The sequence below is a fragment of the Pezoporus wallicus genome, unplaced genomic scaffold (assembly GCF_028554395.1).
Source record: "Pezoporus wallicus isolate ANWC-B61680 ecotype Strahan unplaced genomic scaffold, APGP_CSIRO_Pwel_v1 contig_8517, whole genome shotgun sequence".
Taxonomy (NCBI): domain Eukaryota; kingdom Metazoa; phylum Chordata; class Aves; order Psittaciformes; family Psittacidae; genus Pezoporus; species Pezoporus wallicus.
Genome location: NW_026635263.1, coordinates 1,242,919 through 1,258,522, shown reverse-complemented (window position 1 = coordinate 1,258,522; position 15,604 = coordinate 1,242,919). Strand labels below are relative to the sequence as shown.

Genomic DNA, 15,604 nt, shown 5'->3' with positions numbered 1-15,604 from the left:
TTTCCAGATGAAGTCACTAACATGAGTTGTGCCTGGAAAGCCTTTTCAGATGGGACAGTCGCCAGTTGGTATCCACCCTTCCCCATTGCCCGCCCAGCCACATTTGATAGGTGACAAGTGCTAAACCTCTGCTGCAAGTGTGTTTGCCTCCCTCATAACAGCTTCTCCTTCATAGTGGGTCTTTCCAGACCCATAGCTTGGGCCAAAATGCTGCTGTTTCCCAAGAGTCAGAACCTCACTGGATGTCCCCAGTGAGCCATGTGGCAAAGTGTGCTGGCATTAATGTGTATAATCCTGCTCCATCTCCACTTGCAGAGGTGGGGGTATTGAATATTCCCAGGGTTGATCCATGCCCCTGAGCACTAAATCACCATGGTTCATGACATGTGAGATGCATCCTTGTGCTCTGGAAATGGCTGGATGATCAGCTCTGAGTGCTGGAGAGGTGTGGGTTTCACGGAGGAGTTTGTGGCTGCTAAAATACATTGCCTTCCTTCTGGGAAGGCACACACCCTGCTTCCTGGCTGCCATTGCTGTGGAACACATTGCAAGAAGGTTTGTGTGTGTTCCTGTGAGCCGGGGACCAGGCTCTTCCAGCAGCAGCCACTTCTCAGTGCTGGGGTGGCAGTGTCTGTGGGGCACTGATGCTCTGCCTTGTGCACAGGAGGCACATTTGTCTAGCACTTGGCATGAGGGAGCTTGTGAGGAGGGTCCCTGCATGGTATGGTGGGTTTGCATCAGGCAGCATCACATAGCAGTGACCCCTGCCTGTGCTTGGGCAGGGAAAGGCAGGCAATGCCAGAGCCTGTCTCAGCTTCGTGCTCTGGCTGCTGAATTACAGTGCTCTGCTAGGACAGAAACAGGATCCAGGGACCCCGATTCCTGCTCTGTTGAGCTGCAGAGAGGCAGCATTGCTTGCTGGGCTCCTGCCAGAGCTGGAGGCAATAGGAAAAGGCCTTTCTCCCCACACCCTGTTGCTGGCCAGTTCACACTTTGGCTGATCTCACCTTGTTTTCCTTCCTCCACAGGCATCCCGACTCTCATCGTCCTGGACTCCAAGGGGGATGTGATCACGCGGCAGGGGCGGGTGGAGGTGCTGAACGACATCGAGTGCCACGAGTTCCCCTGGCACCCCAAACCCGTGCTGGAGCTGACGGACACCAACGCTGTGCAGCTGAATGAGGGCCCCTGCCTTGTTCTCTTTGTAGGTATGGAGCATTCTGTTTTGAAAGCAGAGCCTGTGCTTAGGAGGGGGACTGGGCTACCTGCCAGCTCAGATAGAGCTGGCCACCGGGCTGAGAACCTGCCTCTGGTGGTGACAGTACCCTTAGGAAGGGCTATCAGCCCATTTCCATCACCAAGAGCAGTGCTGTGTGCTCACGTGTCCAGGGAGGCCATGGGGAGAGAGCGGTCCCCACAGAGTTTCCTTCAAGGGATTCAAGGGGGCTGACAGACCTGGAACCTTGCCCATACCATAGAAATGGGCTGCTGCAGCTCACAGGGCTCCCATGCAGCAACCTGAGGAGTAGTGATTTGCAGTGGAGTGGCCATATCAAAGATGTTGGCTGTGGAGAGGAATGCTGAGTAGGTGTACAAGAGTACAAGAAATACACTGTCACAGCCACTGGTGATGGAGATGGTGATGGAGATGCTTTTCCAGAGCAGGGACTTCAGGCACATGTAATTTTCTAGAGGAGGCAGAGGAAGCATCTTTGGGAGAGGTTACAGCTCTGTGCTGGAAACCACAGCTCAGGCCTTGAATCCCTGGCTGAGCGGGGCTGTGAAAGCCAGAGGAGCCTCTTTCATACTTACTCTGCTGGTCCTTGGTTATTTCCCCTCGGGGGTGCTGGCTGCAGGACAGGGCAGGCTTTTCCCCCAAGTTCCTGTCGCTCTTCCACTGCTACAACACACATGAAGCTCCCCTGCAGTTGGAGAGAGGCCTAGAGTTCATCCCAAGCACAGTTGGCTCATTCCTCATTGCTTCCTTGCCAGCAGTAGATGGTTAAATCAGGCCGTGGCCAGGATGAGCTGTGCTGCAGGCTGAGCCCCGGGGAATGGCAGAGGGGTGTGCACAGCATTCCGGGGAGCAAGCCGAGGGGTCCTGGGCTGCTGGGGGAGTGTGGCTGTCCCTGGAGTGCTCTGTGAAGCTGCAGTGGGGGTTGCTGAAGAAGCCCCCCTTGCCCTGAGCCTGCTGGTGTTGTACAGCATGTCCTGCTTCCTCACATGTGCTTTGTGAGCAGCACACCCTTCTCTGCAGTGCTGATAACACGGCTCTCGCTCTTTCCCTTTTTCCTTTTCAGATTTCCTTTTGACCCTGATTATTTATTCAGCACAGCCCAGCAAAGGATGTGAGCACAGAGCCAAAAATCCTCTCCTCACGCGGGAAGGACCTGTTGGCCACGCCAAGCGTGACTGATTGGGGCCGGCGCTGCATGCCTCTAGAAAGAGTTATTTTTGTCTTGCTCTGAGCAAAGCTTTTCTATCACCTTGCTGCAAACTGCTCACTGGAAGAGCACAATCCAGTCAGTGGCTATGGCTCTCGCTCAGTATGGCCTTGGTGAAGCCTGCTGGCAATGTGCTGGGGCAGAGATGAAGCTGGTGCTGCACTGGGGCAGGAGAAGGCAGGCTGAGCAAGTGCCAGTCGTGAATAAATCCTGACTGATGTACATCCTTCCCCAGAGAGGTTAGGGCTAGGTTAGCCAGAGTCTGCAGGGCTGCCTGGAGTGCCGCCAGCAGCAGTTGTTCATAGAAAAATCAATCCCTGTAGGCATCCCATAACCATATGTATTTATCACTGTCTTGAACACAGGACAGACCCTGAAATCCAGTGTGCTGTGTCTCTGGCATCTCCTGCTTTGCTTGGAGAAGCCAGAGAGGAGGACAGGGATGTATGGAGCAAGGCCAGAGGGTGCTTTGAGCACAGGTATTGCCTGTCCCAGCTGGGGAACTGGACCAGTTGTGTCGGGTGGTTCCATCTCGGACCACAAGAGCTGCATGAGCTGCATGCATGAGGAGACCAGAGGCCACTCTTCTGCCATCTTCCTTGTTTTTTAAATGCCAAAAGTTGTCCCCAAATTGAAATTGTTTCATCTCGATGCTGCTCAAGGACACAGGCTCTCCTCTTTCCAGCTCAGTATTTGAACTTCAGTGGCGGCTGGCGTTTGATTGATGTTGCCATCTCTTTCTACTCTACCTCTGTCAAATCAAAGCTGCCTTCACAGTGCTGCTGCGGCAGAGACTTGAGCAGAAAAGCTGCTGAGCAGCGGTCCCAAGGTGGAGGGATGGTGGGTGGCGGGCAGGGGGTGGCAGGCAGCCTCAGATCAGCGCCTTCGTTTGGTCTTCAAAACATGCCGATTTCTCAGACTGCAAAGCGGTTTCTTTTGTGCCTGTTTGTCCCTGCGCTTCAGCAACAGCACCAGGGAGTGAGCAGGGAAGTATTTGGGCAGCAGGAGCTGCTCTTTTCCCTGTTACACGTCTCCCTGTCTCACATGAAAAGCACATTTCAGCTGCTCTCTAATTGCTACAGAGCTGTGCGGCTTTGAAGTTCGTGCTGCACATCCGGGCTCTGGTTTCCTGTGCGGTGGTGCTGTGGGATAGAGCTGCCAGCACCCAGCCCGTTTGCATGTGTTTGATCCTAATCTCCTTTTTGCCTTGCCTCTTTTGTTTTGTCTCCCCACCTCTGTGTCCTGCAGATTCAGAGGATGACGGAGAGTCGGATGCAGCAAAACAACTGATTCAACCCATAGCTGAGAAAATCATTGCCAAGTACAAAGCCAAAGAGGAGGAGGCACCATTGCTCTTCTTCGTGGCGGGTGAGGTAAGCAAGAGGAGAGCACAAGGCTGTAAACTGCTGTGTCTTCATACAAGGACTGAGCTGGGTTGGGTACCGCTGTTGCCATTGATCAGGTGGGGAAACTGAGACATGGAGCTACTGCAGCTAGTCAGGGTCTGTGGGGCAAAACCAGATCTAAGTCCTGGCTCAGTCCCCTGCTCTTCTTGCTAAATATTACTTCTGGCAAAGGGGTCCCAGCCCAGCATTTGCTCAGAGGTGGAAAAGCCTGATGATAGGCAAGGGAGCTGCTGGGAGTGAGCAGAGCAGAGCTGAGGGACACTGAGAGGGAGCTGTGCTGCCCTCAAACTCTGAGGCTGTGTGAGCAGGGAAGTGAGCTGGGCAGGGGGAGAGCAGCCAGGGTTTGGCTTTCAGCTGGGCCCAGCCTGTGCTACCCTCCTTGCTCAGATGCTGCTGCCTGCATTCCCACCCTGGGAAGAGGGCAAGGACTGGTGCTCCAGCCTCTTGCATAAGGGGTGCCTGCGGGAGGCAGCCCCAGTCCCACAGGCTGGGCCTGTTTCTGTGCTGTGTGAATGATGCCGGGCAGGAGCTGTGCAGGGAGCATGGGGGCAGCACGGGGCTGTGCTCATCGCAGCACAAGCCTCTCAGCTCCAGGCTGTTTCCTGAGCCGGCCGCGCTGTTTGTGGCTGGGATGGCGTTCGGGTCATGTGAGGCTGCAGTGCTCCCAGGCAAGGATATGCCACAGAAAACAGAAAATAGGAAAACGGGGCTTTATGTCTCCCTTTGCCCTGCACAGGCACTTTTGCTGGTCTTGCATATGAGGAGGGTTTGGTGCAAGGGTCAGGAAAGCTCCCAGCCCCTCTCCAGGCCCGCAGTTTCCCTCCCGAGGCGCTGCTCGGGGCCTGGGCAGGTGGCAACCACTGCAGAGCCGTGCGCCTGCTCCATCCATCCCTCCACACTCACGTCACAGCCGCAGTGTGCTGCAAGAAGGGTCACCCGGAGCCGCCCTGCGAACAAAAGGGTCCCCATCACTGCACCCTGTTCACCCCCCTGCCAGGGAGCCCCCACCACCGCCTCCCACAGTCCCATCGGCCCCATCTGAGCAGGCGTTCCCTCTCCCACCACTGTAACGGGTCTCCGAACATCCCAGCTCAGCCCCACAGCCCTGAATAAGCCCCTTGTTGGAAAGGCTATTTTGGGAGGGTCTAGGACCTGCCCCCCCTCCCCCAGAGCCTGCAAAGCATTTTCCTCCTGCTCACTGGCTGTAGCTGAAACATTGCTGCTATTCATCTAGCTCCCGACGTCCCTGTGGCAGCCAGGCCAAAGAATGGGGAGCGTCCGGCACGTCCCATTCATCCGTCACCTCAATAGCTGGGAGCACTGGCCCCAGGTCTCCGCTGGCCCCCATGCACAAAAGCAGCCTGGCCATGGATGGAGTCGGCGCCTCCCATTCCTCTCCCAGTGCTGTCTGGGCTGGTTTTGCATTGATTAAAAATGGGTTTGGGTCCCTTAGCAGTGATTTAGATAAAGGAAAAGGCACCCTGACACCTCGGCTGGGAGGCGGGAAGGGTGGGGGTGGCTGAGGCAGAGCCAGGACCACCAGCCCCGAGGCAGTGGTCCCAGCCCTGCTCGCCCTTCCCTGCCACGTGGTCCGACTGCGCCAGAAACCTCTGCAATGGAAGGGGAGGCGCGACAGGAGTTACCCTGGCGGCTGCCGCGTGCCGCAGAGCCCCCAGCCGCTCACCGGATTGATTCATTCCCATTATTGCCCTTGGAAAGGGGCTCAGGGAATGCCTTGTTTTGGATGTTGTGCTTCATGGGCTTGGCTGGGAGCAGGAAATGAATTGCCCCAGTGCCGGCTTCTGCATTGCACAGCCTTGGCAGAGACAAATTCTTACCTTCACCTAGAGGTGCTGTGCCTGGCTAAGGGGAGCTCCGTGTGCTGTTGGGGAGCTCTGTGGCTTTAGTGTGTGCACTCGGATGCTTGGACCTGCTGTTGGGGTCTTGGCGTTGGCTCAAAGCACAGGGCTGTCCCATTCACATGTTCTGGTTTGCTCCCTGCACACAGGTCCCTTCGGCATCTGTCCCCTGTGAGCAGCAGGGATGTGGCTGTGCTAGCAGGGGCTGGCCAGTCCCCGCATTGAGCACTTGTCCCCAGCTCCTGAACTGTGGATGCTGAAATCGCTCCTGCCCCAGAAGCTCCAGAGTAGCCTTGGGCAGTGGGTCAGTCTGTGGGTTCTGGGAGCTGTGCCCTGCACAGGAAGGGTTGGAGGAATGCCTAGTCCCATCCCAGTCTGGGATAAATCAGCCCAGTTTGGGTTTGATGCAATCTGCAGGCAGCAAGGTGGGTGCTGTGCTCATGGTACTGCAGTGGTGGTGTGAGGCCCAGTCCCTTGGGAAGATACCTGTGGTCTGGACCATGGTGCGGGAGCAGTAAACTGCTCCTGGTGTTCTGCCTCTGCTGATGACTTCTCTCTCCCTCTTGTTTTGGCCTCCAGGATGACATGACCGACTCCCTGCGGGATTACACCAACCTGCCCGAAGCTGCACCCCTGCTCACCATCCTGGACATGTCGGCCCGAGCCAAGTATGTGATGGATGTGGAGGAGATCACACCTGAAATCGTGGAAGCCTTTGTCAGCGACTTTCTAGCAGACAAGCTAAAACCTGAGCCCATCTAAGGGGGCTTCTGTGCCAAAAGACATTATTTAAAACTAGGTCTCTTCTGCCGCTTGTGGATTCTCCAGCGTGTCCTCACGCCTGACCCAGTATCCAACCTTCTTGTGGTGCCTTGTTTTACGCAGTGAATCCTTCTCCTAAGCAAACTCCTTGAGATGCACTTTCAGCAGGGAGTTGTTGGCGTTTGGAGACTTGCTTGTGCTTCATGGTGATATATTCTCTAATAACCAGGCCAGAACTGTTACTGTTATTTTATACATGGCACTAGCTAGCAGGCAAATCTTTTTGCATGGTGTTCTTCCCAACGTATGCATCAGGCAGTGGATGGGGTTCTTGGGGCTCTTTTCTTGTCCTTCTCCCCCTTCTTTCCTTTCCTGTCACCCCTGCTGACCCAGTGACTTCAAGGAAGCAATAAGGAAACTGTCCCCTTTGCCCCTGGCCGTCCTTTCCCATGCAAGTGCCCTGACGAGGCGAAGACAAAGTCTTAACTGCTGACAACCTCTGAAAGACCACAGCGCAGCCGAGCTCTTCCTCCTGGGGGGTGAGACCTTTCCTGGTGGATTTCCCACCCCAAGCACCCACAGCCTTAGGTGGTGCTGGCTGTGCGTGTCAGGGTCCACCCGCCTGCACTGGGTGATACTCCATCCCTCCCTTTCTGAGCCAGGAGGAGGACCACCACTGGGCTGCCCTCCCTTCTCTAGTCTCTCCCTTGTGCTCTCCCCATCCCCTTGTCACCCCTTTCTCTTGTATGAATTGTCTTCTCCCCTCTGTGTTAGTTGATTGAGCTGTTTTTTGTAGGTGTGTCCCAAACTCAATGTTAATGGTGCTGTTGTTTAAAAAGTAACCAAAAAACCCCCAACAACAACAAAATCCCTCCCTTAACCCAAGCAGCACAGCCGAGCCCCCCAAAGTGACATTGTAAAAACTGTACATGGTGATTGGAACTTTGTAATAAAACTGTTACAACAACCTTGTCCCCAGAGGTGCCGATTGCCATGTCCTGCTGTCAGGGAGAGGGACATGGCGGTGGCTGTGATGGTTCCTGCAGCATCCTGGGAGGGCAGCGCCCCAGAGGTATGTGGTGAACAGCGAGTGTTGTGCAAGTCACTGCTTTTCCCTTCCAGCTCATCAGTCAGTGGTGGCAGGATCGCAGCCTCTCCCCTTTTGTTGCTGCTACAGCAACCCACCTGGGCAGGAGCTGAGGAAAGCCGCCAGGAACCATGTAAATCTCCCTGTTTTGCACTTTGCAGAGGTTCCTGCATTTGGCAGTGATTGACTGACTGGTGAGTCCTTGGAGGAGCAGCCATGCTGCCTGGCCCACTGGTTCCTGAGCCAGACAGGGCAGAAGGAACTGGAAGGGGCTGTGTGTGGCTGGGGCAGGAGCTGGTCAGGCTACATTAGGAAGCTGCAGCTTGCTGCATTGGGTTGCAATACTTGGCTACCACAACTTACCCTAAATTACCCTTAAATTAACTCGTATTCCCTTTACTGGAGATTTTTGAGGGGCTAGTGCTAAGTAGCTGGTTGAGCAGCTGGCATGTTAAACTGCATAGCAAGCCAGATAGAAGTCAGTGCTGTCACAGTAGCTGTCAACATGGAGCTTGCCAGCAATGCAGAGAGCATGGTGCAACATGGGAGCCTCCAGCATGACTGGGGTTGCACGGCACATCCCAGATCCACGGAGGTGGGTTGTTGTAAGCAGAGTTGTTGCCCTTGGGAAGGTACAGTCAGGCTTTGGGATCTCCTTTCCCTGTAACCAGTGCTTCTTCCCTGAGGGACAGCAACTGAGTAGCAGTGCCTGCAGCTCCTTTTCCACCTTTCTCCTCCCTCATTCCTTATTCATCCATGCTGAGGCCTAGCTCCTAGAGCAGAGACAACCCACCGTGCAGCCAGCCTGGCATACAGCAGGCACCCTTGGCAGGGCTGGTGTGCTGCTCTTATCACTTGTCAGAGCTCAGGGTCTGGGTGAGCACCGGCAGGAGCCATTCAGGTGGCTGTCATTTGGCCTTTCTGACCCCAAACCCACCAGCCAGGCCACACAGCACAGGAAGGACACGGGCTATCACCAGCAGCCTGACCGGGCCAGCACAAATGCCACTGCGGCAGCTGCGTCCTGACCCTGCAGTGAGGGACCTGAGGCCTCAGATCTGCTGGATGCGAAAAACCAGGAGCTGGCTGCGGCAAGGCGAGAGTTCCTGCCGGCCTTTCCTTTCTCACTAGCATCCCCGTGCGGCAGCAGCGTCCGCAGGCTCTCCCGGAAGCCTGACACTCAGCCAGGCGCAGCTCTAACACTGCCAGAGCTGTTCAACACTCGTTTACTGCAAAACAAACAGCCCGAGCTGCTCTTTTATTAACTCTACAGCGCACCAAAGGGAAGAGAAGCTTCTTCAGCACCCAAACCTCAGTTCAGCCCACTACAGGGAACTTCTGCCTTTCATCTTCCTGCTTGTGCCTCTGCAGCAGCTGTCTCTTCCCCTCAAACAGCACAATGGCAGCAGCAATAGCAGAGTTCAAGCTGTCCACGCCTGGCACCACGGGAATGACCAGTCTCTTCCCACCCGTGCTGGCTGCGAGGTGAAGCGCGTCGGGACTCAGACCATGGGTCTCTCCACCGATCACCACTGCCACTGGAGTCTGTGTCCAGCTCTCGTAGTAATACTGTGCAGGCAGCTCTGGGATGCAGACACCTTCCTCTCCCTCTTCATCCTCATGCTCAGGAGCAGCTTTGGGTTTGGATTTCACAGGAGCCTTAAGGCTGCCAGGAGCAGAGCCAGCCCCATCAGCTCCTCTCGGGTCTTTGTTGTCAGCCACGCAGACCTGGATGCCAGCAGGAAGGTTGCTGGGAACAGATTCCCAGTCCAGGTTGGCGACGATGGGCAGTCGGAAGTGAGCTCCCATGCCTGCCCGGAGCACCTTTGGCTCCCAGGGATCCACACAGCCTGAGATGGAAGCAGGGAAAATGGTGACACTGAATCCCACAAAGATCAGATTCAGCTTCCCACAGCAAATCCTCTCTGTGCCAGACACTACTTACAAACTCTTGGGAACAACATCTTCAAGCATCTCTTAATTCCCTGCCATACCCCCAAAATTACTCAAACTGCACTTTCTTTTTCCCCAGGGAAAGGCTCTTACCTTCTGTGAGCAGCACTTTCTCACAGCCTGCTCCTGCTGCAGATCTCAGAATAGTCCCCAGGTTGCCTGGATCTCGGATATTGTCGCAGATGAGGAGCAGTGGCAAGGAGCTGGTCAGCTGAGCAGCAGGGTAGGACATCTTGGTATGGTCAGGCTTGGAAAAGATCCCTGAGGGGACAAAGTGATGACAGGCTTCTGGCTAACCCATCCCAAGGAGAGGGTTGTCTCTGGCTTACTTGCCTGAAATCCCACTAAGGATGTGCTGGAGGAAGCAGGAGGAAAAGCATGGCTTAAAGGAAGTTTGGGAAGTGTGACGCTTTGGAAGGAGAACTATTTCCCAGCGGAGCTAAAGCGACATGCCTTTAAAACCGAGTGCTAGCACCTTCAGTGCATCCTAGGAAAGGGAATTCTCCCAGGTCATACCCCTCTGGACAGACTGCCGGAACATCCAGGGGAAGATTGTGAAGGCAGCCATTATCCACTTAAGTAAGTTTCCCGTTGAGCAGTGTTGTGACCGTTTCCAAAGCAACTTACCTATAAGCCCCTGAGGAGTTACAAGGTCAGACCAGCTCTTAATGTCTTCAAATTTCACCTTAACTAAGCTGGCTTGCTTCAGCTTGGCCTCGGGCAGCTCCTTCAGGTGCCCCATGGTGCTGAAGAAGAGGGTATGCGGCACAGCTCCTGCCTCCAGGGCGTCCTTGATCAGCCTGTGACCCTCCAGCAGGACCTTCCCGTGGTGATCCCGGAACTTCTTCGACTTGGTGATAGTCAGCACTTTCCTATGGAGAAGTTAATCACGGAAAAGGGCTGTTGACGCCCTGGAGAGCTTCGCTCCAAAGCCCCCGGTACCGGCAGCCCCGAGCCCACCCCGCTGATGCCCGCGGGCCGCGCCTCACCCCAGTCTCCTGTCACCGGGCGCCGCTTTCTCGTACCACAGCCCCGGCCCGGCCGAGCTCCGCTCCACCGCTGGAGGCGGCGGCGGAGGGGGGTGCTTCTTGGGGCTCGGCTGCTTCTCCCCGGCCGCGCCCCGCTCCTTCCGCGGCGGCAGCACCCGCACGGGGCTCCTCCGCAGCGCCCGCACCCCGCGCCTCCCCTCTGCAGCCGCCTCCCGGGGCCCGCCGGGCCTCAGCAGCGCCCGGCACAGCCCCGGCGCCAGCCTCCCCAGCCCCGCCATCTTCCTCCGTCAGCGCTGCGCGACGGGCGCCCGCGGAGCGACGTCACCGCCATGGGGTGCCGGCGGGCGCTGCACTTCGTGTTCAAAGTGGGCGACCGGGCCCGGAGCGCGCGGTTCTACCGGGACCTGCTGGGCATGAGCGTGAGCGCGGGGGGGGTTCGGTCGGTGTCACCCACAGCAGCGGCCCTGAGGGGACGGGGGGGGGGGGTCGGTGTCACCCACAGCAGCGGCCCTGAGGGGACGGGGGACGGAGGGGGTCGGTGTCACCCACAGCAGCGGCCCTGAGGGGACGGGGGGGGGGGTCGGTGTCACCACCGGAGCGCTGAGGGGAGGGCGGAGGGTTCAGCGGGTCGTACCCGGCCTTCGCACCCGCTCAGCCCCGGGAGTGCGGCCCCCGGCTCCTCCGGCCCTCGCCCTCTGTGCCCCGGAGCCGCCGGTTCGGCCCGGTGACAGCCGTGAAGTGAAAGGGGGAGGGAGGGAAGCGACGTGTCCCCCCTGAGCGTTTCCTCGCCTAATCCGGCAGGTGCTGAGGCATGAGGAGTTCGAGGAGGGCTGCAAAGCCAGCTGCAACGGGTGAGTGCTGCCCATGAAAGACCCGTTGTGTATTGTTGTTTCATCTGTTAAACAGGGGCTTTGTTGGGTTGTTGGTGGAGGAGGGGGGTTTAAGTACAAGGATGCTGGAGAGGGGCTCTTCATCAGGGACTGTAGCAATAGGACAAGGGTGATGGGTTTAAACAAAGGAAGATCAGGTTAGATGTAAGGCAGACGCTCTTCCCTGTGAGGGTGCTGAGGCGCTGGCACAGGGTGCCCAGAGAAGCTGTGGCTGCCCCATCCCTGGCAGTGTTCGAGGCCAGGTTGGACACGGGCTTGGAGCAAGCTGCTCTAGTGGAAGGTGTCCCTGCCTGTGGCAGGGGGCTGGGAATGAATGAGCTTTAAGGTCCCTTCCAACCCAAACCAGGCTGGGATTCTGTGATTTTACTCCCCACAGAATCATAGAACGATGAAAGAAATCTTACACCCTGGTGTCTAACCACTTACTTTTCTTAATGAGAAAGTGCTGCTATAATTCCAGTTAATGAGCAGCTTGTGCTCTTAAAATGTGAGCCATTTGAAAGAAGGTAGAATTGCTTTTGTTGTATGGTCATGAACTACAGGCAGAGGTCAGAGGCGTTGACTGGGAGGTGCCTGTCTGCTGTGTACTGAGCTGGGAGCAGAACTCTTCATAGGTATCAGCTCCTACTTGATGGGAGGCTACTGGCTTCCTGTACCGTTTGATTACTCTAGAGATGCAGTTCTTCCTTGGAACACTAGTACTTCAATTCTCAAGGTTTATTTCCAACACTCATGCCAATTAAATGTGGATGTTCCAGCCCTTATGATGGAAAATGGAGCAAAACAATGGTGGGCTATGGGCCAGAAGACAACCACTTTGTTGCAGAATTGACTTACAATTATGGAATTGGAGAATATCGCCTGGGCAATGACTTTCTGGTGAGTACCACACTTAGCAGCAAGACCTTTCTTCTTATAAGCATTTCACTTTTACAGTTAGGAGTCTGCTTGACATATAGGTTATACCAGAAACTAGAGCAGCTTTGTGCTCACTTAGGATCCAGGAAGTGCTTCCATAAGCTCCCCCTCTTAGCTGCTGTGTGTGTAGGACAGCTGGTATTTGCTGCCAACATGGAATGGTTAGCTAAGAAGGATCTTGCTGTAGGAAAACACTCTTTTATTTGTTATTAGTTATTTCTTCACTGTTTACTTGCTGACAGCCAATGAAGATCTCATGTTTCATGTATGAATACATGTAATGTGTTTGCTCATCTTTTCCCCATAGCTAATTAATATTCTTCCTCCAGCCTGTGGTGTGCCAGGGAATGGCCACTTGGAGCCATGGATGGCTGCCTAACCTGGCAGAACAGTTAGGATCTCGATTTTCTGCTTCTGTACAATGTGTTGAGTCGGAGTTCTAAATTCCTTTTGCTTTTCATTTCCCTTTGATGGGAAAGAAAGGCAAATGGATGCATTCAAAATATAATGGGATGTAGAATAAGGTTAAGCATACTTTCTAGGAGCAGGATATTTGGCTCTCAGGAGATTGTATGGTCTATCTGTTATAAAAAGCATATTTTCCAGTTTGTTTCTAGTCATTTGTAGAGGCTGATTGTTAAAAGACAGGATTTGGTCAGCATCTGCTCTGTGAATTTTGTGTTCTCTTCTCACCAGGGCATAACGCTTGTGTCCAGCCAGGCTGTGAGCAATGCTAAGAAGATGGGGTGGCCCATCAGAGAAGTCACCGCTGGTGTTTTTGAAACTGAAGCCCCAGGGGGATACAAGTTCTATCTGGAAGATAAGGAACAGCTCAAGAAAGGTGAAACATACACTTGCTCTTTCTTGTGTTCGAGAGATTTATGAGTGGGCTATTAAACTGGGCTGTGCACTTGTGTTGACAGTGTTTTACAAAGCAGACACGCTTTTGTTCTCTCTACCTTACTTCTGAAGAATGTAAAACTGTGCTTTTAAAACACAGTATACTTGTAACCAATTTCAAATGATTTCATTCTTCAAGATCCTGTGATGAAGGTGACCTTGGGTGTCTCCAATCTCCAGAAGTCTATTAATTACTGGTCTAATTTGCTCGAGATGAAAATCTATGAGAAGGATGAGGAAAAGCAAAGGGCTTTGCTGGGCTATGCAGATAACCAGGTTAGTCCTTGGAAAACTTTCTACTTCTGATCTTTAAGAGTTACATCTCATCATAGAAACCTCTCAACCTCTTATTCCATGAGAACAGTCTTAAAGGTGAAAAAAGGTTTTAATTAAAGCAACTGTGCACTTAATTCTGTGTACTTTAATTAAAGCTTGTGTACACTCAACGGCATTTTTTAAGTAAAAAAAAAAAAGCTGTGGTTTGCTCTGGTAGTTCTGTCTTGTTGGGAAATACGTCTATGGGTGATTTTGAAGCCATCCACATGACTGAAAAGCTGGAGCGAATGTAGCGTGGAGAGCAGAGCCCTTGCAAGTCAGGTTTGCTTTTTCCCTCTGTCAGTGTAAGCTGGAGCTGAAGGCTGTTGGAGGAGTGGTGGATCACGGGACAGCGTTTGGGCGCATCGCCTTCTCCTGTGCAAAGGAAGAGGTAACAACCACATTTCTCTCCCCACCTTGCATTGCCCAGAGCTGGATGGTGGGAAGTTAATTTCTAGTGTTGGCAAATATCTCAGTTGCGAATAAAATAATACTGGGCAGATATTTATGTTCTTCACAGTGGGAATGCAGTGGAGCTATGGGTAATGGGGAGCTGTACATGGGAACAGTCTGAGTACATCTGATCTTCACCTGACTAGGGCAGACTTTTGTTTGTTTTCTGTTCAAGTTGCCAAAGATTGAAGCGCTGATGAAAAAGGAGAATCAGAAAATTCTAACACCTCTGGTCAGCTTGGACACACCTGGCAAAGCCACAGTGCAAGTGGTTATTTTGGCCGATCCTGTGAGTAGTATTGGAAATAGCAGCTGAATTAGATTTAAATGTCTTCCTGTCATTTATCTAACTTTCCTGCTCTTGCATTTGGTTTAGGATGGCCACGAGATCTGCTTTGTGGGAGATGAAGCATTTAGAGATCTGTCCAAGGTGGACCCTAACAGTGCCAAACTGTTGGATGATGTAAGTAGTGCTGTCTGCACGTCCATTTTCCTCCTGATCATTTACCTGTAGAACCTAATTTTCATTCCATGTGGAGGTTTTCTGAGAAGCAAATCCTAATCTTGCTAAGGAAAACAAATCAGTTTTGAAACTTCACTTTCAAAACTCCTGGATAGAGTTTTCCAGCCTCGCTCTTGGGGCAGCCGGGTGGTGTTGTGTCACCACACTTTCATGTAAGTTACTGCAGGGAATGATGAGCTGCTGTAGTGTCAGTGCAGCTCCATGTCCCTGACAGCAGAGGGGCTCTGGTACGGAGTGTGAGCTCTGTGGGAAGGCTATGTTTAAACTGTCCTGGTTTGCTCATCTTACCAGCTCATGTGGCTGATTTTCAGTGTCTGTTTTCCTTACTAGCAGCTTTCCTCCTGATTACAAAGTGTCCTTGTGGTCAGTCTGGGGTGCGGGGCGGGCTGGTGAGTGTGAGCAGCAGCTCAGCCCTGGTTCTGAACGTGTAAATGCTTTCCTCCACACAGGCCATGGCGTCAGACAACAGTGACAAGTGGTTTGCTGCGCACAATATGAAGAAGGCTGCTGCTTAGCTGGAGGAGAGGCTGGACTGCTCCTTCCTGCTGTGGTTTTCATCAAAGAGAAATACGCCAATCCCATGTACCACGTTGCATTACCCCTTCCAGTAAGGGGGTGCCTTTGTGTCCCACACTGGTTGATTTGTTTGATTTAAGCTTTTGTCTTTTCCTACTGCTCTCTCCTTTCAAGCATGTTTATCCTTCAGAATAGTCAGGTTGCACAGCAGGGAGAAGGTTGAGCCTGTGGCTTCTAAAACAGGTCCTCCATTGATAGGAAAACCTCACACTTCTGTGTTGTTATACTTGAAAAAGAGAGTGCTTGACTGATTACAGTACCAAATTCTGTAACTAACTGGCTTTAGTTGTCCTGCATTTCCTGCTTAGAGAAGGGATTTTTAGGAGGCTGTGGGTGTTGCAGCTACCCTGCTTCGGTAGTGAAGTGTGGGGCTGAAGGGAAGGGCTGGGTACGGGGAACTGGAGCAGTTCAGCTGTCACAGCCTGGGCCTGTTTGCTGTGAACAGCAAAATAACTCACTAGATCACATGAACATTATAGTCTGGAGCAAACTTTGTTTTCATTCCAAGATGTTTCCCCAGCTTTCGAGG

The 15,604-nt window shown here is 53.5% G+C and overlaps 3 protein-coding genes across 3 annotated transcripts in view; 2 read left to right on the top strand and 1 right to left on the bottom strand.

Annotated features, from left to right (window-relative positions):
* NXN (nucleoredoxin) overlaps window positions 1-7,438 on the top strand; it is a 51,195-nt gene extending 43,757 nt beyond the window's left edge. The window contains exons 6-8 of the mRNA XM_057415790.1: window positions 1,029-1,208; window positions 3,693-3,817; window positions 6,289-7,438. Of these exons, the coding sequence (XP_057271773.1) occupies window positions 1,029-1,208; window positions 3,693-3,817; window positions 6,289-6,471 (488 nt within the window). The 3' untranslated portion in view covers window positions 6,472-7,438. The remainder of the gene's footprint in view (window positions 1-1,028; window positions 1,209-3,692; window positions 3,818-6,288) is intronic.
* A 1,345-nt stretch (window positions 7,439-8,783) lies between these two features.
* Window positions 8,784-10,778, bottom strand: MRM3 (mitochondrial rRNA methyltransferase 3). The gene is made up of 4 exons (XM_057415803.1): window positions 10,501-10,778; window positions 10,139-10,383; window positions 9,605-9,772; window positions 8,784-9,408 (listed from the first exon to the last, which is right to left on the bottom strand). Exons 1-4 carry the CDS (start codon window positions 10,776-10,778, stop codon window positions 8,876-8,878), a joined length of 1,224 nt encoding a protein of 407 aa, XP_057271786.1. The 3' UTR covers window positions 8,784-8,875.
* On the top strand, window positions 10,727-15,168 carry GLOD4 (glyoxalase domain containing 4). Its single transcript, XM_057415975.1, has 9 exons — window positions 10,727-10,919; window positions 11,302-11,351; window positions 12,149-12,269; window positions 13,005-13,149; window positions 13,348-13,484; window positions 13,828-13,914; window positions 14,152-14,265; window positions 14,353-14,439; window positions 14,949-15,168. Exons 1-9 carry the CDS (start codon window positions 10,830-10,832, stop codon window positions 15,012-15,014), a joined length of 897 nt encoding a protein of 298 aa, XP_057271958.1. The 5' UTR covers window positions 10,727-10,829; the 3' UTR covers window positions 15,015-15,168.
* Window positions 15,169-15,604: the final 436 nt, after the last annotated feature.